Source organism: Theobroma cacao, chromosome 8 (genome assembly GCF_053813885.1).
Source record: "Theobroma cacao isolate CCN51 chromosome 8, ASM5381388v1, whole genome shotgun sequence".
Lineage (NCBI taxonomy): Eukaryota > Viridiplantae > Streptophyta > Magnoliopsida > Malvales > Malvaceae > Theobroma > Theobroma cacao.
In genome coordinates, this window is record NC_142646.1 from 10,725,872 (window position 1) to 10,747,489 (window position 21,618).

A 21,618-nucleotide genomic window follows, 5' to 3' on the forward strand; every position below is an offset into this window, starting at 1 on the left:
AATAAAATAATAGTTAATTGATATTGTGTCTATCAAAATTGGTTTTATAAATGTAGTAATAAAATGTTTAAAATGCATTATGTAATCATATATTTATTTAATTTAATTAAGTGTATATTATATGTCACATTTTTATGGTTTTTATATAGTAAAAATTTTTTAAATGTTATTTTATTTGTTTAAAAATAATGCTCAAGGGATATACTTGACCATGATTCCTTTATTAGTTATATGTACGTCAAGGCCTGAGCCTTGAGAGGTGAGGTATTGTGTGGGATTAGTGTTAATTAAGAGTAATGTTATGGAGTCTTATTGCTGATTGTTGAGGTAGTGGTGGCTGTTATATTACAGGTCTCCGAATATTTCCTGTGTACTATAGTTATTTATTTTATGGTATTGTAATATTAAATAAATAAATAAAAATTCCTTCTACCATCACTACTATTATTTTCCTCCATGGGCCATGTTTTGGTTTAGCAATTGCAGCCATTCAAGAAATGGAATTTGCATTCATAATTTTTATAATCAATTTTAATGCTAAGAGCTAAAATGAGGAAAATAATGTACGATATGTGTTACTGTGTGTAAATTGTTGATTTGGTGAACTTGTTTATTTCAAAAATGACATCGAATTGAATATTTAAAAATGATTGAATCAATCAAAAATCAAATTATTTTGATCGGTTTATTCAGATTATGAAAATTGAAATAAAATTAATACTAATTAAAAATAGTATATGTTGAAATCATGTTTCAAAGTAATCTATAAGTATAAATTTCAACTTAACAAGTAGTAGAGAACATTATAAAAATGAGAGATATCAACGGATCGGGTATCTTATAATTTCGAGGTACCCAAACCTTAATCTTATAAAAAAATCAACTATTCTAACTTTATTAATTACTCAAATAATTTTAAAATTACTACTCTAATCTTATTACATTTTTACTACTTTATAATTACCCTAATCCATTTAAAAATTTGATTAAATTAAAAAAATTATTCAAATCTTTTTTACATGTACTCAATTACTTAAACCTGTATGCATATACAATAATATTTTTTTACGTGTTTCATAAAATTAATTACTAATTAAATTAATAAAAACAAAAATAATAAATTTTAAATTTAAATAATCAAAAATAAATATCGTAAACATAAACTTAAATAACTAAAAATAAATATCCATACAACGATATAAACTTAAATAACTATACATAAATTTTCAAATAACAACATAAACTTAAATAACTAAATCCAAATATCCAAACAAATAACATAAATTTAAATAACAAAAAATATAATTTTTATAAGTTATAATTCTTATAATGTTAACAAAAAAAAATAAATATATTTATATTTAAAGTATATATACTAAAAGTATTACAATGTATATACAAAATAGTAATTATATTCTTTATAAATGAACCCAATGTATATAAAGTATAAATGTTAAAAGACATTACAATTTAATTAATAATCATAATTTTATTAATTAATTTAATTAATTATATGAATTTGTCTTTAGTTACATGAAATTTTAAAAAAATAGCTAAGTTTCAAAACTATTCTAATATCACAACTTCTTTTTAGATAATAAAGTTTATATATTATAAATTTATATAAACAAAGGTATATATATTATTTAGTAATTAATTTATATAATAGTAAATATATTCTTTATAAATGAACATAATAAATAATATAAAGTGTATGTGTTAAAAGACATTACAAGTTATATACTATAAAGTGTATATATATTACAATTAATAATTTTATAAGTTATAATTTTTATAATGCTAACACAAAATAAAAAATAAATATATTTATATTTAAAGTATATATATACTAAAAGTATTAGTATATATATAATATAGTAATTATATTTCTTATAATATTACTCAATATATATAATATATATTTAAAAACATTTCAAGTTAATTAATAATCATAGTTTAATGAATTAATTTAATTAACTATATGAGTTTGTCTTTAATTACATGAAATTAAAAAAATAGTTAGATTCCAAAACTATTCTAAACTCAAAGACTCTCTTTAAGTATATATATTATAAGTTATAATTTTTGTAATCTTAACCCAAAATAAAAAGTAAATACATTTTTATTAAAATATATATATAATAGTAATTATATTATTTTATAATATAATATTATATTCATATTATTTAAACATAATTAATAATCTAATAATATTTTTATTTATATATATTCATATCATCACATTAGTAATTTAACTAACTATATTTTTAATATATTTGTCAACATTTAACAAAGGAAATTGTTGATCAAGATGGTACAGACTTTGGATTCTTTCTTCCTTACATGGGTTCGAATCTAATTAGCATCAATTTTATTCAATTATTTAAATAATAAAAAAATATATAAACGGGTAGTTATAAATGAGTTCGGGGCAGGTACCTTAAGGGTAATATCCGAACCCGATTCAGGTAGTGAAATCACTACTCAAACCCGTTTATTGGGTACCCGTTGGCATCCCTAATAAAAATATAGGATACCTGTTGACATCCCTAATAAAAATTAGTACATGTATGTATATAATAATTTTAAAATATATTATTTTATATTCAATTTTTGATTGATTTGATTATAATAAATAAAAAATTCAAAATAATTGAAATCAAATTGGTTGGATGATTTTTCGCATTCAAAATTTTTCTCACCCCTCTTTAGAATATCAACCTTCAAAGATGCATTAAAGAATATTAGAATATCATCACAATTGAGATCTTTTGTCATAAGTTTAATTATATTTACTAGGAGTGAGTAATTGAACAGTTTAGTTGATGCAGTCTATCATAATTAAAGATTAAATAGATCAAACATTTTTAAAAAATAGATTAGAATAGATTAAATATAAAAGAGATATCGAACTGATCAAATATCAAATTGGTTCGATTTTGGATTGAAATTATTAAAATTTTATTTTATTTTTGACAAATTACAATATGACAATTTATAAATTTAATCTACAATTATAAAATATACACATAATTTAAATACAAAAAAATATAACATTTGTTATTTTACTTACATAATTATGTCCTTTTACATAAACCATTAAATTATCATTCAAAATTTACCATAACAAAAATAATAAAATTAACATCTACAAAACAAAATCATCTAACACAAGACAATCCATCATTACATATCATAAATTGAATATCTTTCATGACTTGACTCTTCATAATCACCCACAAAGACTATATAGTAATTAAAATAATATAAAAAATGTAATTATTTATATTAAATTGATATTTTGGTCAAATATAGTTAAAAATTTAACAATTAAAAAGTAATTAAATAAATTAATTTGATCAAACTTTTTAGATCAATAAATTTAATAAACCAATTGAATCAAATTATTTTGTTTAAATTACGTTTAATTCAATTGAGTTACTGGTCCGGTCCAGTTAATTGCAACTTCAGCATTCCATGACCAACTAGGAGCCCATTTTTCCACTGGGGCTGTCTCTCATCCTGGCCTTTGCTTAAATGCTTGTACTTTCTCTCGCCCATCCCTTTGCAACTCCTACCAGTATCACATCTTATTTTTAGCCCACTTTTTCTTCTTTTTTTAATTATTTTGGGTGAAGAGGGAAACCCAATTTTTATTGTTCATTCTCTAAGATTCGATGCTCTTTGTCCAATGATAGCAGAGCCATAGAAGGGACGCATGAGGTGAGCTCTTTTTTTGTTATTTCTTTTTATTCTTCTTTGTTGTTGATTGATTACTGTGTGGAAGAGCCTTTCTGCTATGAATTTCAAGTTTTGATGTTGCAGCTTCAATTCAAATGTTTCAAACACTGTAACATTTTTGCAGAATGCTACTCTTTTTTTTTTCTGCATTGGTGTTTGGCCCAATGATTGAAACCTCATTGAACTGAAGCAGTCATCTCTAATTTTCGCTTTGGGCATTTGCTATCAGCAATGGCATCAACAGCATCTTTCTTTCTGTTTCTTTTTCTTCTTTTTGGTGCATATGAAGAACTGGTCTTTCTCTCTCTTTATTCGTATGGACACGGCTGCCGATGTGGCGAAGGCTCTTGACGAAAATCAGTTGGTTAAAAGTTAAAACTACGAATGATCATTTATAGCTATGAGATCTGAAGGCTGGTTGCATGATTTTCAATCTTTATCTTTACAATGCTGCTTTTGTTTCCTTGGCATATGAATTTCATGTAATTGAGTAATTAGCAGTTCCCTACCATGAAAATCTTTGGGTTTCTGGTTTTGTTCTACACTGACTACGGTTAGAAATATCAATGCTGCTGAACGCTTGTAGCATGCTCATTGGGAGTTGGGACTAATAGTAGTTGATATCTTTTTTTAATGCTTAATGTAATTGCTTGGTGACAAATCAACTCTATTTTGCTTTTCTGGATGCACTTTTTATGTTTGTTCCTTCAATGTTAGCATCTTCCTCTTCTTTAATTTCTGCTGTGTAAATCATGAAACTTTTAGTTGTCTCCGAGCAAGGGTTGTCAATGTTCTGTTTCTTTTTGTATTAGCTTGTGCTTTGTGCGTGTTTTTTGCTAATCCTTGATGATTTAATTTTTTGTGCTATTAAGTTTAGCTAGTCAATTGTTTGTTAATATATAATGTAAATATATGCTTAACAAATTTCAACTGCTTTGAAATGTGTGGCCGATGATGAGATTCATTGCCTCAGGTAGTTGTCTTGATTTTCATTTTGAACCTCCATCATTGCTTTCGCCAACCTGTTCTTGTTGTTGTTGTTTATCCCTGAAGGTGTGGATTGGCATTTATAAAAATCATGAGTCATTAGTGTTTGAATATGACACTGTTGAGATCAGAGGGTATTACCTTTTCCATAGAATATCAAATGGGTTGTAAATCTTTCAACTGGAAATTGTTTTTCATTTTCTAAAATGTCTAATAAAATGTTTTAGATGCAGTGTGGATTAGAGATTAGTTGCATACAATGAATATTTATGGAGTTTGATTGATTATAGTTTAGATGAGCCTGGCGATTTAAATTTCAGGTTTTGGTGTTTCAGGCTCAATGATGATATTTGTAAACTGGAGTTTCTTCCCGACATTAATGCATTTTATGATTTGAGTTTGAGTTTTTCTAACATTGTTGAGCAAAGCTTTCTGGACCTAATTTGTAGCATACTTTTTGTATTTGGTGTTTAGCCCAATGATAGAACACTCATTGAATGGAGCAGTTATTTCTGATTCTCATTTGAGCATTAGCTATTGTCATCTCTGTCATTGTCATCATCATCACCAATCACCGTCAGAAACGAACAAAATACCAAAGTGGCTCTCTCTCTCTCTGACTAGATATATACCTATATATCTTCCTATTGACATGGCTGATGATGTGTGAAGGGTCTTTAGAACCGGTTACCTAATTCCGTGGATGACCAAATTTATCTGTGAAATCTGAGGGTTTTTTTTAATCATTTTGATACTTGTCTGGAATGCGTAATTACATAATTAGCTTTGTGTACCGCGGAAATCTTTGTTTTGTGATTTTATTCTATAGTGACTACAGTATAGGAAAGTTTATGCTGCTGCTTCTGCTGCTATTGTTGTCATTATTGCTGTGTATTTTTTTAAAAATCGTGAGCTTCATTGTATTTTGATTATGATACTCCTAAAGGCATTGCATTTTTGTAAAAAGAGTTTTTATTATATCTTCCTTTAAGTGTTGTTATGGGCCTTTCAGTGTAGTGCTCTGAAGCTATAGTTATGAGTTGCTCAACGCAAATTCCTTTAAGTAGTTGTCATAGTAGATCATAGTTTTTTCCTATTTGAGGTAGGTGCTGTTATTAGATATTTCTGTCTGGAGTTACAGTGAGATCCTACGCTACAGTTAATGCTTTTTGCCCAATGATGGAAAAGCTCATTTTGATTTGGAGGTTCTGGTTTTTAATTCATCTCTAGCTTTTACACACCACCTCCTTCATCCAATCTGTGTGTGTGTGTGTGTGTGTGTGTGTGTGTGTGTGAGAGAGAGAGAGAGAGAGAGAGAGAGAGAGAGAGAGAGGCTATAGGTGAATACCATTATGTGAGCTGTAAATGATCTTGTCAAAGCTATGAGATCTGAGGCACTCTTTTGAATTGCACTTTTATGGGTCTGAAAGACAGATGTAATCTTTGGCAAAAAACAGAAGACAAAAAAATGAGTTTACCCTTAGTCCAAAGGGCACATGGTGTGTGATTTGATTTTGAGTTATGGAATTTATTGGGGCCATATATAGCTCCAAATTATAACTAGTTAACATGTTTATTGAAATTTTAGTTAAGCATTGGAGAACTGCAAATTGAGCAATTCCTCTTTCATATTCTCTCTCTCTCTCACACACGCACGTTTAACTAATATTAGATTTTTGCAGTTGGGTGAGCTGATTTTTACTTTTGTTTTTGTTTGTGTCCCAAGGCAGTTCTCGATATATCTTTTACCTGTGTAATTTCAATTGTTATTATCATTATTATAATTATTATTATTATATTGTCGTATTACTGTGCATAGTACTGATAGTGGCTGTGGAATAGTTTTCTGTTAAAACTTATAGCTTTACTATCTGTATATTGTTAGAAGTATCAGTTCTGACCTTGGAGAACATTTTAGATTCTTTGTCTTTTGTGTTGTATCGATAGTTAATATGTTTTGAGGTTTTTGACTTAACAGTTTGCAGGTTGTATGAGTTCAGTTATACTGCACGGTAAGAGTCAGATATCACACTTTTCAGTACTCTGATATGACTATTACTATGTTGAGTTGCATTTTGAATAGCCTAGAGGCCACAGGCCTGACCCATGGCTGCTCATTTGTTGCACTCTTGAACCTTCCTTCCTTTATTCTTCACAATTTGATGGTTTTTATGGCTGCTAGATGAAAATAAGGCTTCATGTTTTTTCTTTTGCTTTGGTTTAATGGTATTTATTTCTTGCTTTTATGTGGCACTTTATTATACCTGAAGATGCCCTGTTACTTGAATAGTAGCATATATGACAACATGGACCCAAATCCTTCTTTTTTCTTGTACACCAACATCTTTCTCTTTCTCATGACTCTTCTGGAACCCATTTTTTAAGACATTTGATTGGTTACTTTGTTTTCATCAATATTGCTTTATTTGCATTGTTTGGGTATTTATCTCCTTTTTGCCCAATGATGGACAAATTAATTTTATCTAGTGGTTATGTGGATTATTCACTAATAATCTATATATGCCATGGGTGAGTGTCTGGGTGGGTGTGTTGTGTTTGTGTATGTGTGTGCATGTGCATGTACGTGTGTGTGTCTGTGTGTGGGTGTTGGTGGTTGGTGTATAAAGGCTTTTAATGAACGCCATTGGCAATATACCACATTATGATCAATCTAAGCTATGAGATCTGAGGGCATTTTCTTGTTACTTTTTCTTTGCTTTTCTGATTTTTTTTTGGCCGAGGTTATGGGTGGTGCAGGGCATTCCTCCCTCAAACCTACTTGCCAGCATATTCTAATAGTTGCCACTTTTTGGAGTTTTGAGAAATGCATTTGCCTTTTACATTTGTTCTAACCATATCTCCATGTATTGCTTCTTGTCTTGCAGTTTACCGATACATTAAAGTACAATAAATACAAGATACCCACGTACATTGGCTCCAGTTCAATGCTAGTGTGCTGCACACTGACACCGATAATGCTAAGGCACAAGATATTGTGATTAACCCACAGAAGAGTATAGGAAAGGCCAAAACAACAGAAATAAAAAAGCCCTCTATCACGCACGAACAGGGTGAAAAAATTCATCACAGAGAAAACCAAAATGGAACGGCACATACAGAGATTCCTAAACAAAGTGTCACTTTTATCAATCACCATAGCCACAATTACTCTCCTCTTCCTCTTCCTCCAAACCCCAGAAACCTGCATCCCACACGACACTACCCTAAAGCCTCATCTTAGATTCCCCAAATCTACCTGTGACTCTTCCCCTCGTCACTACCTCCCTCTTCCCAAGAAGAATACCCGCCTCTGGTCCTCCAAGTCTTGGATCACCCAGGTCTCTTCCTTTACTCAATTATTCACCCAACTGTACAAAATGGGTCTCCTCAAGAAGCACTCCAAAGTCCTATGTGTCTCTGCTGGAGCAGGCCATGAGGTCATGGCTCTATCCAAAATGGGTGTTGAGGATGTTACAGGTGTTGAAGTGATAGAGTCTTTGCCTCTGGTTAGCAAGGCGGATCCTCATAATCTTCCCTTCTTTGATGGGGCTTTCGATGTTGCCTTTACTGGGCATTTGGTGGAGGCTTTGTATCCTAGGCGGTATGCGGGGGAGATGGAGAGGACTGTGAGAGAAGGTGGAGTGTGTGTGGTGGTAGTGGACGAGTGTGGTGATGAGGAAGTGAAGGAGATTGTTTGGCTGTTTAGGAGGTCCAGGCTTGTTGGCACTTCCAATGTCACCTTGAACAGAAGAAGAGTGACGAGGATTATACTGAGAACTATAGCTTCTGCCTAATCAATTGTGGTTATTTATTGTCTTTGATAGAGCTTATGCGATTAGATTAAACTAGCTTTGATTTTGTGGTGTTGAATTTATTATGTGAATTTGTGTACATTTGTTGGTTATGGTGTACAAATATTTTGATGGTCGAAATCAATTTATACCTTTTGAATGTAAAGAAATGTAAAATGAAAATTTGGGCCCAAGCCCAAAGAGAGGTTTAAATAAAAGTAATAATAACACAAGGCTGGTGCCACTGGTTACCAACAAACCACTTACAGATGACCCTAGTCTAAAACCTTAAACCCTTCCATTTCCATAAACCTCAGACTTTAGTGTCAGACAGAATCTCCGTTTTCCCTCCCCTCTTCTTTCCCCGCCAGACCCAAGAGAGAGAAAAATGGGGTCAGCTTTGGAAGCCAGGAGTTTGAGAAAGGCGGTGGTGCCATTAACACTCCTAGAGAATCCATCTCCTGGAAACCTCCAGTCAACTCGCCTTGCTCTCCATGTATGCACTTTTTCTTTCATATTCCATGAATTCATTATTACCCATGTCCTTATTTTTATCTAATTCTTGGTCAGGTGAATGAGGATGGCTCTTCGTGTTGGGTTTACATTGCCTCCGGATGCAACATCTACAAACTCCAGGTACATACGCATAATTTGGAAATTTCTATATTTATCAGGCAGGGTCCCTTCGAAATTAATTTCTTATAAACTCCTTTCTATCTTTCTTTTTATAATTTTTTTAATAATTAATTTTGATAGATTCCGCTGCAAGATTCTTGGCTTAGCAAAGGGAAAGAAGGCCTCCTTATTCCCGAGCGAACAAAGGTACTATTATTTCACTTTCAGCACGCCATTCATAATTTTTCTAGGAAGGAAGAATGAGGACTTGAAATAACCTTGTGTTGCTGTTATTCGTTTAGTTATATAGTCATCTTATCAACTTTGATTTTGAAGGTTATAGACTCTTCTTTGCTTAAGAGGTGCCCTCATCGTTCAGAAATTCAGGGTATTGTACTTGCCGAAATTGAAAGTAAGTGTCTTTTCAATTGACATTTAGTATATTTTTTAATTTGATGATATCTTATAGAATGCATTTCTATAGCTCACGTTATACATTAAATGGCATATGAATGATTGTAGTTTGGCCGAAAGAGGAACGTAGAATTGTCACTCTTTTTGCTTATATCTTAATGACATACATGGTATAACTAGTATAGCAAGTTTCATTCTACACATGGAGAGGGAGGGTAGATGTTGTTTTTGGTTGATGAAACTGTCAGCATACATCTCATATCTCTCTTTAGTATAGTGGCCCTTATTTGTAACATTTAGAGGGTGAAACTGTCAATTGTTAAATCTTGTTCAACTTAGGCATCTGTTGATACAACACATTTAGCTGGCCCTTGCAAACTATAACAATGAAAAAAACCATTGATTATCCATTAAAACACTTGGACTCAAGGTCTGGTATCAGTTTTTTAACTTGCGTACATTCATGTGAAGTTATTTGTAAACCTAGTGCTGCATATGGGTCAGGGTGGTTCAGATATTAGCTAACTTACTAACTGAACTGAGGTTTTCCATTTTTAAAAATCTCAAACTGAACCCACATTGAAAGGTAAGAAAAACTAAATGTAACTGAGACCAAATTAGTTGATTTTTTCGGTTCGGTTTCTCAGGTTTCTTGTCTTCATCACATCACCCAAATTTAGTGCATTTGCAGATATTCAATTCCTTTTTAAACCCTTTCAGAAATTTTTGCCCCTGAATCAAAAAAAAATCACAAAGCTAACCCTAAAAGCAAGGCATCTTAAATCAAAAGATTTCAAATGTGATCTCTCAAGTATTAGATCTGATCCCCAACCTTGCAGAAAAAGAGAAGGTGAAAGAAGATTTTAAATATAGAGCTAGAATTGGGATATCTCCAGGCAGTGCTTCATGAAGAAAGAAGCTCGAGCAATATGAACAATAAGAAAGTTTAATGTTAAAAAAGGTTGCTTAAGAGAAAAAAGAGAGAGAAGCCAGCAGTGATAAGAGATTATGAACTAAAAAACTGGAATGAGAAAGAAATAAGATGGAGAAATTATAAGATTAAAAAATAGTTGAGAAAACAAAGAAAGCACCCTAGTCACATTGTATTCATGTGACTTGCATTCAAATCTAGTCAAATGCCAATGTCAAATCTCACTTATGCATGAGCTGTATTTTATTGTTTGATAGAATGATAAGGCGTGGTTTGGTTTGGATAATGTCGGATATGCACAAAATCCGAAACCAAATCAAATAGTTTGGTTATCTTAACCTCAGATTGATTCGGTTTTCGGTTTGCACAGCCCTAATCAAACCTGCATAAGTTTTACTTCCAGCTGTACTTTTAGCTGTTTTTTGCATCGATGAGGTTGAATTTGTTAATAATACTAACCTTGAAATGCCAAGTAGCGTTGGCTCCTGTATTGCTTTCGTTTTTGAAAGTTTTCTTGTAGTTCTTTCTTACTTCACATGGTATATCATCATTACTTTTTTTTTTGTTTTTGTTTCCCTCGGAAATGGTTTAGTGGCTCTGAATAATTATAAGGGGTTAAATCCTTTCATGTCTTTTGGATCTGATTGATATTTTATTCTGATTATGCTGCATCGAAGTTTCTTTATGAAACCTTGATGTTGGTGCCATTGAACTACAGTATCTATGAGTGTTTTATGCATGTTCAAACTGTGATGCAATGTCTGCAGGCACTGGTTACTTAGTATTGGGAAGCGTGGATGCTTATGGTCATCTTATTGTCTCTAAACTGGATGCTAGTGGTAAAGGTACATCCCCTAATTTATTTTTCATATTTCTCTAGTTTATAAGTAGGTATGATGGTGAAGTTTCTAGCATATTCTTCTTCATATTTCAAACACTAGTAGTTTGCAGCCCTTCCCTTTCAGAGAAGCAGTTAACCAGCTGTATGTTACTCGTTTTTAATCGTTTGGATCTTTGCAAGTAGAAGTTTCTGTCTGGCAGGCATGTCTAACTCAAAAGTAACAAATGAGATTTATACTTTCTCTTAGGGCTTTCTTGAGTAGTTCCCGTTAGTTCCTTAACATGACAGTTGTTTAGCCTTACCCATTTCTTTTCATCTTTCAGATGCAAGTACTAAACTAACATTTAAGGAAACACTTTTAGTTGCCTAACTACTACTAGTTCTGGTTGATCATCAAAATGAGGCTGGTCGGAATAGAATCATTATTTGCTTTCTGCTGTGGTGTCATGCTGTCAATGATATTCAGCCATGGGTTTCTCAAGACTTGCTAATTTTATTTAATTCCATTATCTGAATGCATCCTCATATATTACTTATCCGTAGCCCTCTTTTGTTTATTGATTTGTTGGATTCATATGACATGTGGTTTTGGATGGAGAAAGACTTTGAGGGGAAAAGGGGGGAAAGTTGAGAACTTTTAGAAATTAAATCTGTCTGATATAAAATGTCCAAAAATATTGGGTCATCCCTCTTAGAATAATGGGGAGAGTGGGGGAAAAAGAACTAATAGTTGTCTCTGTATCTGCAACAGCTGACTATATGTAAATCAGTTCTTTCTTCGCTGGTGAGTTTTATATCATTTTGTTCGCCAAATTTTTGTTTTAAGTCGTTAAGGAGTCTTATCAAGGCCTACTGCTGAAATTTTCAGATGTGGACAAGATTACCTATTCAGTGTTACCTCGGGATTTTGGTGTTGGAGAAGGTAGTTGGTCTGGGCTTTGCTTCAGTCCAACTCAATGGTCCATGGTATGTGGTATTCACTAAAAAAAAAAAAAAACCTGAAACTGATAAAATTCTATAGAATGTTAAAATTTCTTAAGGACGTGGAATCTAAAAGGACATTTGATTTAGCACACTGTTTGTCTATATGGCTATACCTAGTAAAAGCCACTAGGCCTTTGAATTTTAGTCACAGCTATGAACTTGGGAGCAGCAGGGAGATGCATGAAGGAAATTGGCTTTAAATTATGTTGTCACAGCTAGAACATCTTCTGGATCAGTACTTATTGCACTAAACTATTTTTACCTTTAATTAGGGCTTCACTTTGCACTATCTTATTTCTTAATCCAGGCAGCTGTGGCACAAAGCTTCTGCAAAAGTATTGATGTTTATGACCAGGATATTCATTTTCGGACTTTACGTACGTGAGTACTATATCTTTCGGATCTATCTATTACATGTATATTGGCATGTGTATAACGTCAAGGTCATCCCTATCTTATAATGATGTAGGAAGTAGGGGACTCAAAAATTCTTCATCATAGTTCTCCCTGAGCTACTATCCAAATAATATCTTCTCCGTTCTAGATAGAGGTGAATGGTTGCAACGGGGTATTATAATTGAGAAAAGTACGGGCTTGACAGCTTATTAATTTTAGCGCAGTCAACATTTCAAATAAAGAAGTTTTTTCAGTTTTGTGAATTTCCTATTCAGTAGTAGATGACTAGAAACCATAGCAACATGTGCACAAGCCTTGTCTGGAGATACCTATACTATTATTGATGTCAAGATATGGCAAGGAATTTGCTGCTATCTGACCAGGGGAGTTTCTTTATGGTCATTCATCATTTCTTTTTCATGTAAATTTTTTTAGTTGTACTAGAAATGTAAAGCCTTTCAAACACAACCTTTTAAAACAACTAAGTCTGGAAAATTTTTTGTGCTCACTATGTAGTTGTTGATGTCATTTGTAACATTTGTTTATTTGATTTATTGTTCGGTCATACTGAAGCAGTTACTTCTTTTACTTGTGATTTCTACCATTATCAATTGTAGATCAGTATTTGGTCCCTTACATCTGGGTTTTTTTAAAAAATACCTGAATTGCCCAAATATACTGCTAAATTATTTACAATGATAAAAATCCTGCAATTTGCAAGTTTGTTTCTTCCACCTCTCTCTCTCACAGCTGCTTGGAAATCATTGTTGCTAAAAGCCTCATATCTATTTTGGAATGCCAACACACATAGACAGTTCTTCTGTCTACATAGTGACACTTGGGTAACTTTGCAGTTCTTAGAATTTAGAAGATTCAAGTTCTTCAAAAAGGAAAAAAGAAGAATGCAAATAACAAAAACAAAAAAAAAATTTGTGTTTTATGTTATTAATATTCAGAAATTTCTATATGGACATTTTATATTAACTAATTTACTTACCTTTCAGACTTTGGTATCCATCTTCATTGAGCTTCGTACAGAATTTAGGTCATGGGAGTGAGACTTCCGTATTAGCCATAACTGAAGGGTGCCAGGTATATAATTATGCTTTTATTATATTTTATGTTTTATAATGTGTTAAATAATCTGATGGCTCTGCTTTATTTTCTGGTATTCATATAGCTGTCTATATGGGACTTGAGAATGAAAGAAAATGGTGGTTGTCTACATCGTATTTGTGGTTCTGTTGGAGATGTCTTTTATGCTGTTTGCAGTTCTTCGACTGGTAACATCGCAGTGGGTGGTGCTGATCGTACCGTGACCATCTATGATCCCCGCAGGTTGGTCACCATTATATATATTGATTTTAACAAAGTAAATACACTGTTAACTTTAATTAGTTTTGTCCCCTTCATTCATGTTGATAATATGGGTTTTGCAAGAATGAGCACTTTTATTTTCTAGAAGACCACATCATTTTACCTTAGAGTGCATTCGATTGACTGAATTAAGGACTATGTCGATGAGTTTTATTGAATTATGTGTTTGATACACATTTATAGTGGAGGATAGAATATGGGAGAATATCTGCTATGGTGCTAGATTAGACAACTGAGAAGGGGAGTTGGATTATATTAGGCCAGTGCGAGCTCCATAAATTGCTAATTGAAAGTCATTAACAAGCCCATTAAAATATGATCTGTATGTTAAAATTTAGCTTTGATAAGGTGGGAGGGATAAAAAAATCTTTGATATAGAACGGAGTATTAAGGTGGTCAGAAATAAAATTTGGTTATCTCCTTCCAGTGTTATCTATGCCGTGGACTGATGTGGCAATTATTTTATCCTACTCCTAATCATGTTTACAAAAATCACAGTGGAGGGTAAAAATAATTTAATTCGATCCTTCACCTGAATTAAACTACAAATGGACTGTTTTAAATGAAAATATAGGAATTTCATCTTAAACACAATGAGAATGTACTAACTAATTTACTTTTTCTGGGTTAGATGGTCAGCACTTTCAAGATGGGTGCACTGTTCAAAATATGAGGTCAGTTAATTGTTTTACTATGACTATTCCTCCCTGGTTGTTTGTCATTTGGAGTTCTTTTGTCAAACCAATTAATGCATTCAATAACAGATCTAGTTGTTACTGCAACACCTGTTAATCGAGAATAAGATGATGTTGTACTTGTTCATCCAATTATCATTGAACATAAGTTTGTCTGTTAAGTAACTTATTAGTTTGAACGTTTTTGCTCTAGAAGATCACTCAGTTATGCAGAACAAATTCGCTAATTCTTGTCTATAGAATCAATTTTCCTTATTAAAAATGTCAGTTTCTTAAAGTTACTTGTCTTAAAATTAGAATGCATATATCAAATTTTAAGATTTGCCTTTGACGAATCCGCTTTAACAATAGTGTAGATGGTTCCACATAATATATTTATTTGATTCTATGAGAAAGTGGTGGTTTATGGTTTTGAAAGAGATGATATTTATGTTTTTCTATTCAGTTAATTGGATGACCTGAGGATCCTTGTTACCTCAGTATTTATTCCTTCTTAATGCCTTCAATTAAAAGTGCATACATAGGAAGAAACAGATTATAGAACACATCTCACCTTAACCTTGTAAAGTCAGATCTGATATCAAGACCATCTACCAGATTTCTCTGGGAAACCATAATTCAGTATTTTGATGCAACAAAACAAGTATCCCAAGAGGTTTAGAAAATCATCTGGTCCATTCACTATAGGAATGTTGCTCATAGAAACTGAAAACATGGTCAGTAAATGCATTAGTCTTCAAAAAAGTGTGCTCCAGAATTTTTTATCTTGGGCCTTTTAAGCTCGATTACGGATCCTGCACTATGCAAGGATCAAGCTTCGTTGCGTAATTCGTGTTTTATATATGAAATGATATGAAACTGGCTCTGAGAAACAATTGCTCTTGTGCAAATGGGCATGCACATGAACATACAAAATCAAGCCTATAAAGAAGCATGCATCTTTCTTTTGGTGCCTCCTCCCACCCTGCTGATCTTTTGAGGTTTGAATTCTTTCATTTAGCAACCCCACCTATTATGTAAATTTTCTATATGCAGACAAGGAAATGTTAATTGGACCTGTTTGTCAGAGAGATGGAAATGTTGTGACAGAATACATTTTTAACCTGTTCAACATAACATCAAGCACGCAGAATTTAGGATGGGCCAGTAAACACTTAGTGTGACCTGTGTTGCTTGTTTTATGCTCAAGTTCTCACTGCTTTATTCTTGCTAGAGAAGATCCATGTGATTGTATCATTGTATGTCTATTGGGATTTAACCCTGGGCCAAATATAATATTTTTTTTCTGTTGGTACTGCAGATCACGGGACTTGCGTTCTCATCTCTTGACTCGGATTACATCTATGTACAAGGGGTTGACTATGAGGTGATTGCTTTTAAACTTACTGGACAATTTTATATCCATGTGTGGAGTTGGATGCTAGCATTAGAGGAGTGAGGCATATCTCTCTGAACTTCAGTGCCAAGTGTCTATTTAAGTAGCTTAATGTAAAAGATGGCTGCTTACATTTCTATAGCTTACACAGTAGTGATCTGCTAAGGAAGACAACAAGGTTGTACCATGCTCAGTAGTTTCCTTTGTAAGAGTGAAGTTCCATCCTCTGCACTGCTTCTAAATAATACGGAATGTTTGCAGGTCTTTTGTAGTAAGTGGCAAGAAAGCAGTAAGGTATTCAAATTTAGAGGAGACTCAAACTGGCTGGGATTCAGTAAGGTATTTTGTTCATTGTAAATTCTGCATGACATGTCTATATCTTTTCTCACTGTATTGACACTGGCAGATGCAGACAGACTCTGGCCCTTGTAGGCCAGTGTAGAGGTCAAATACTGGCCATGCCACCCCATTTTGATTGCCTGCTGAGGCTCATCTTGGGTAGAGAGAATGGCAGTAAGACCATCTATTATCCATTCTCTGCTGAAAACTGAATGCTGTGAGGTCTTAATATGACTTCCATTGCCAAGTAACAAAATCAACATAATTTTTTTCTATTATTTTCTTTTTATCCTTCTTGTAACATGTGGTTGGTATTAACAATCAGAATAATTTTGTTTAGATCTTTTGGTGATATTCCACTTTTCATCCTTGGCAAGTCAACCTGGATATCTTTCTTTGAAAATGTCAAACATGGATGTAATCTCAGAAAAGATTGGATTTTTTTTCCTGAGCATGCATTGATTTAAACTGTTTCTAGCTGTTGTTACCATAGAATAAAAGTCATTTAACTGGTTTTTTGTCAATTTTGATCCTGCAGTGCTCTAACAGGGATATACTTGGTGGATGGTGTGATTCGGGTAGCATCTTCGTGGCTGATGTTGTAGCTAAAGGAGAGTGAAAGAAACACCTTGAAAGGTTTTGTTAGCAGATTTTCCTAGTAGCAGTTCAGCTGTCTTCTAATCCACAAAGTTACATTTAACTTCAAAACATGTTAAATCGAAGGCTTTTATCATACGTGCGTGCAGTCATTTCAAGCAGCTGCTTATTCCCAGGTCAAGCTGTCCAATTAAAGACAAATAATCCCTTCCACCAGGAAATTTGTGATATTTGATTATCTTGGTCTTTTTATTTCCTGAAATTTAGCATTAGTTGAAGTTTGAAGTTGCCTATTGCATGAGTCTGTGCATGTAGGGCATGAGTTGGCTGTATGGAATATTACATGTAACTTGACACAATGCACAAGTTATTAATTTTATAGTAATGCATTCACCTAGATGCCTTGATCTGGCTGTTTGATTGACAAGTTTTTTTAATCTGTGTTGATCCTTATTCTTCTGAAAATTCAATGCTACAGAGTCAATGATAAGAGGTCCACTTTGATGGTTTGTTCAGCAAGACCCTTTGATTGGTAGTTTACTATAATTACAGAAACAGCCAAAAGTCTGGAGCTCCACATAGAAAATTATGGCATTCTTGGCTGTTTCCCAAGACTAGTGGACAAATATATATTTATATTGCCTGAGGTAATGTTCACATGACCTTTTCTTTTTGTAAAGCTTCTGTCATCATCCCTGGAGATCATAGGGGTTCTTTATCTTTATATCCTAGCTCTGTGGATTGGTCTTCGGAAACAAAGCGAAAGAATAATTTATGAAGGTGAACATTTTTCAACTGTTTGCAGTTGGAATGGTGGTTGTAAGATTCCAAATTTTCAGTCGCACTTTTTCTTTTTCTTGTCAATGAAGATTTTATGGTTTCAACTTTCAAGTGAATGACCACCCTATCTGAGACTACAACTTTGTGGCTAGGCTTGTGGCCCTGACTTTTTTTGAATGTTTCAACTTGATGAAACTTTCAGGGTCAAGGTCAAGATAACTGGCAAAGAGGTGTGCACAGGTTTGCCCTGGTTGGGGGCCTTGTAGGGTCAGGCTTTGGTTTTGGCAGGAGATCATGCGATGAGGGTCCCATCCCATCCCATTTATTGAGATCATCAGTACAATTAACAGCTCACCAACCGCCTTTGATCTTGCATTTGCGGTGGTGAATCGATTTTGATGGAGCAACATCCACCTTGGAATGAAGACGAAACATTTGGCATTGCTTGGCAAATTTGAGGATAACTTGTTTAGAAAGCAAATAGGGCATCCATTGCCCATGCGTGGCCTGTTTGATAGATGTCAGGTCACTCGAACCAGGCTTTTAGAGCCAATTCATCTTAAAAATGAATGTCAGGTTAAAGCAATTAAAGTAATGGGAGAAATGAATGTTGAATGTGCAATTGTTCCCCTTCAGAGATAAGGGCATCGGGGTCTGCTTGGACTCTGAAACTTACAACTCCTTATCCCTTAGAACGTGGGAACTTGAGTTTGGTCAACAGCGCGTGTTTATTACTCAACTAGTAGTAATTGAATTTAAAAGAAAGAATTCACTGAATTAAGACCCAAGATTTGATTAAAACACAAGTCTTAGTCTTGGCATGAAAAAGAGGGAACAAAATGATGTTAGGACATTATGTTTTTTCTTTGCATCAAGAGGACTTGTGCAATTATCCTTTGTTTGGTACACACCGCACACAAGTTTCACTGCCCCTGTAATGCTTAAATGGGTGGGTGACTTAGGAAGGTCGAGATGGAGTAATTATGAATTAGACCAGTTTCGAATTAGAATTTTTTATTAAAAACATATATGAATATATATATATATATATATATATATATATTGTATGTTATAAAGCTGCTTTGAAACGCCCACACCCTTTTGTGGAAGGAAGGTTTTGATATGAAAAGTATTGCATTCAGGGAGTGAATCTTGATCCCCAAGACTCAAATTCTTATGTAAATAAAATAAAAGGTCAAATGTTTAGATTATTTTTATTTTTAAATATAATTATATATAAATATATTAATTTTTAAAACAAACATTCTATCTCAAACGTATAAACAATTTTAATGTTTAAACGTGAAATATCTAAAATGATCTTCTTCTTTTTCTATCATTTTCCTTTTTTTTAAGCTAGTAGACAATACTCTCTTTAAGCACTCTCTGAGGAGCACTAGATGGGTCATGCTTTCCTTAGAGTGCGGGATCTGATTGAATTTGATGCTCTTCGACTAGATCCGACCGCGAAGTAACTGGTAGATGGGAGTTAAGTTAAAAGTTTTTTTAAAAAAAATTATAGTTTCATAATTTTTAAAATTAATGAAAAATAAAATTATATTTTTATTATTATTATATTATTAAATTAATAAAAATATTAATAATTGATTAACGATTAAATTTATGTGTCTAATAAAAAATATTTTTTTTAAAATAGAGTAATTATTTTTAAAAATTAATAAATTTATATATAATTATAATTATAATTAAAAAATATATATTCACCTTAAAATAAAAATTATTTTTGTTTAGCGTGTAACAAAACGAAGGGACGTGTGAAAAGAGCCAAAAACCGGCGATTTCACAATAGGAATGTACTCATTTTGGACCACTAAATTGGGAGTGTTTGAGGGTTAGCCTTTTAAAATAATGCAAGGGGACAACCATTCGAGGCTACGTCCTTTTAAAGGTCCACCGCAACACTTTGGGTTTAGGGTCCTTGTGTCAGATTCTTTCAGGTAATGCTGATGTTGATACTTCCTTTTCTATATTTCCCTATTTTCTTTTCTTTTCTTTTCTTTTTTTTTTTAATTTTAACATTTACTAATGTTTGCTCTATTTTGACTTGCTGGGTTTTTCTTTTTATTTTGAATATTTTTTTGTTGATTCACAATATTTATTAATTTTAATACTTTAACATTGAAGTTGTTAAAAATTTTCTTGATAGTTGAAAATATAAAGCAAGTGGGAACATTTGCATTGGAATTTGCATCATTATCACTTCATTTGGGGCATTCCCAAACACACAGCCATTAAATTAAGGGCAAATCTTTTTGTTGGAGATGATGATTCTTTCATATGTTTTCCACTTCCAAAGCCAAAATCATTACCTTCTAAATTCTATTCATTTTTTGTGATTTTCAAGTTTTAATTTAATTGCATATCATTTTGATCCCTATACTAATACTAATACTAATACTAACACTAATACCAATACTTGTTCATTTTCTATACTTTCAACATTATAATGAAACCATCATTCTGTTAAGTCTTTCCTTAAATGATAAACTCATAACACATGACAAACGTATGTCACCTAATACAAACAAAATTTGGGTTTTGTGGAATTTTTCTTTCTATTTTCTTTTTTTTTTTCCATTTCTTTTTTCCTTTTTTATGTTTTTTCTCTTTTTTGGGACTACATCGACCACTATTACCCTTGATTTGACAAGGGGGAAGAGAGAAAAGAATAAAAAATAAAAAATAGAAAAGGAAATATAAAATAAAAAATAAGACCTTTTTTTTAAAAAAAGATATATTTTATGAACTATTATAATTTAAAACAAGTAAATTATATATTTTCTATTTTTAATAAATAACTATTTTATTTTCCATTATTTTAAATAGTATGAATTTTGAAAAATTAATTTTAAATAAAAATTTTGAGATAAATAAGTAATGTACACATCGATTTAGGTGTTCACGTAACGTCATACTTAATGAAAATATCGATAAAAGGATCATTTCATTATCAATGAGTTAATTTTTATATATACACACACACACACACATATATATAATAGATGAAACACTAAAATAACCGATTACATCATTCTAAGTCATGAAAATACCCAAAATGTCGGCCAATAAAATAGAACTAACATAAGTTGGCAGAGAATCAAAGACATGTAGAGCAAGTTGTAAGCTCTCATGATGTGCGGCCATCCGATTGACACACTGATTAGTTTTACGGTGAACGTGAGATAATGAGCAGTCCCAATCTTGATGAAGTAACTCCCTTATGCATTTGAGAATACGGGCATTCGGATCCAAGACTATATTTTGATTAAATAGTTTTTGGATAACAAGCATTGAGTTAGATTCTACTTGGATTTTTTGAATCCCTTGCTCAAACACAAATTCAGACCCTAGTATAATGCCTAAAGTTCTATAGTAAGTGAAAAGGAGATGCTAATTTTATAAGAAAACTCCAAAATTCAAGTCCCATTTGCATCTCTAATCACTCTTCCTACTGCTATTGAACCTGGCTATCCTTTTGCACTGCCATCAACATTGAGTTTAACAAAGGACTCTTTAGGCTTTTTCCAAGTTATCAACACCTCCTGCTTCCATCTAGCTTGTTCTATTCTCGAATTATCTCGAGCCTTTTTTGACTTGGTCCATATTTGTTGCCAAGCATTTTGTGGCCAAATAAAAAAGTTATCAAAGATCGATAAGTGTCGCCAATACCATAATAACCTGATTATATGAACAAAGATTATGCCCCATGATATTAAGTCCAACATTTCATTGCT

At 32.5% G+C, this 21,618-nt stretch overlaps 2 protein-coding genes across 3 annotated transcripts; both read left to right on the forward strand.

Moving 5' to 3' along the window:
* Positions 1–3,562: 3,562 nt before the first annotated feature.
* On the forward strand, positions 3,563–8,660 carry LOC18592628 (S-adenosyl-L-methionine-dependent methyltransferases superfamily protein). Its single transcript, XM_088809134.1, has 2 exons — positions 3,563–3,723; positions 7,614–8,660. Exon 2 carries the CDS (start codon positions 7,830–7,832, stop codon positions 8,520–8,522), a length of 693 nt encoding a protein of 230 aa, XP_088665260.1. The 5' UTR covers positions 3,563–3,723; positions 7,614–7,829; the 3' UTR covers positions 8,523–8,660.
* A 105-nt stretch (positions 8,661–8,765) lies between these two features.
* Positions 8,766–17,503, forward strand: LOC18592629 (uncharacterized). 2 transcript variants are annotated; one of them, XM_007019448.3, is made up of 13 exons: positions 8,768–9,015; positions 9,090–9,155; positions 9,276–9,341; positions 9,471–9,546; positions 11,247–11,324; positions 12,189–12,286; positions 12,612–12,685; positions 13,705–13,792; positions 13,881–14,038; positions 14,709–14,751; positions 16,073–16,138; positions 16,409–16,486; positions 17,025–17,503. In XM_007019448.3, exons 1-13 carry the CDS (start codon positions 8,908–8,910, stop codon positions 17,103–17,105), a joined length of 1,080 nt encoding a protein of 359 aa, XP_007019510.3. In that variant the 5' UTR covers positions 8,768–8,907; the 3' UTR covers positions 17,106–17,503. The 2 variants fall into 2 exon arrangements, with proteins under 2 accessions (XP_088665259.1, XP_007019510.3); XM_088809133.1 differs by lacking the exon at positions 14,709–14,751 and having other exon boundaries at positions 8,766–9,015.
* The last annotated feature ends 4,115 nt before the right edge of the window (positions 17,504–21,618 follow it).

Bases quoted from the DNA above. Each gene is read 5' to 3' on its own strand.
- LOC18592628 (XM_088809134.1), top strand. From the start codon at position 7,830: ATGGAACGGCACATACAGAGATTCCTAAACAAAGTGTCACTTTTATCA.
- LOC18592629 (XM_007019448.3), top strand. From the start codon at position 8,908: ATGGGGTCAGCTTTGGAAGCCAGGAGTTTGAGAAAGGCGGTGGTGCCA. The intron at 9,547-11,246 runs GTAAGTGTCTTT...CAATGTCTGCAG, and splicing joins TGTACTTGCCGAAATTGAAA to GCACTGGTTACTTAGTATTG. The intron at 11,325-12,188 runs GTACATCCCCTA...TGAAATTTTCAG, and splicing joins ACTGGATGCTAGTGGTAAAG to ATGTGGACAAGATTACCTAT.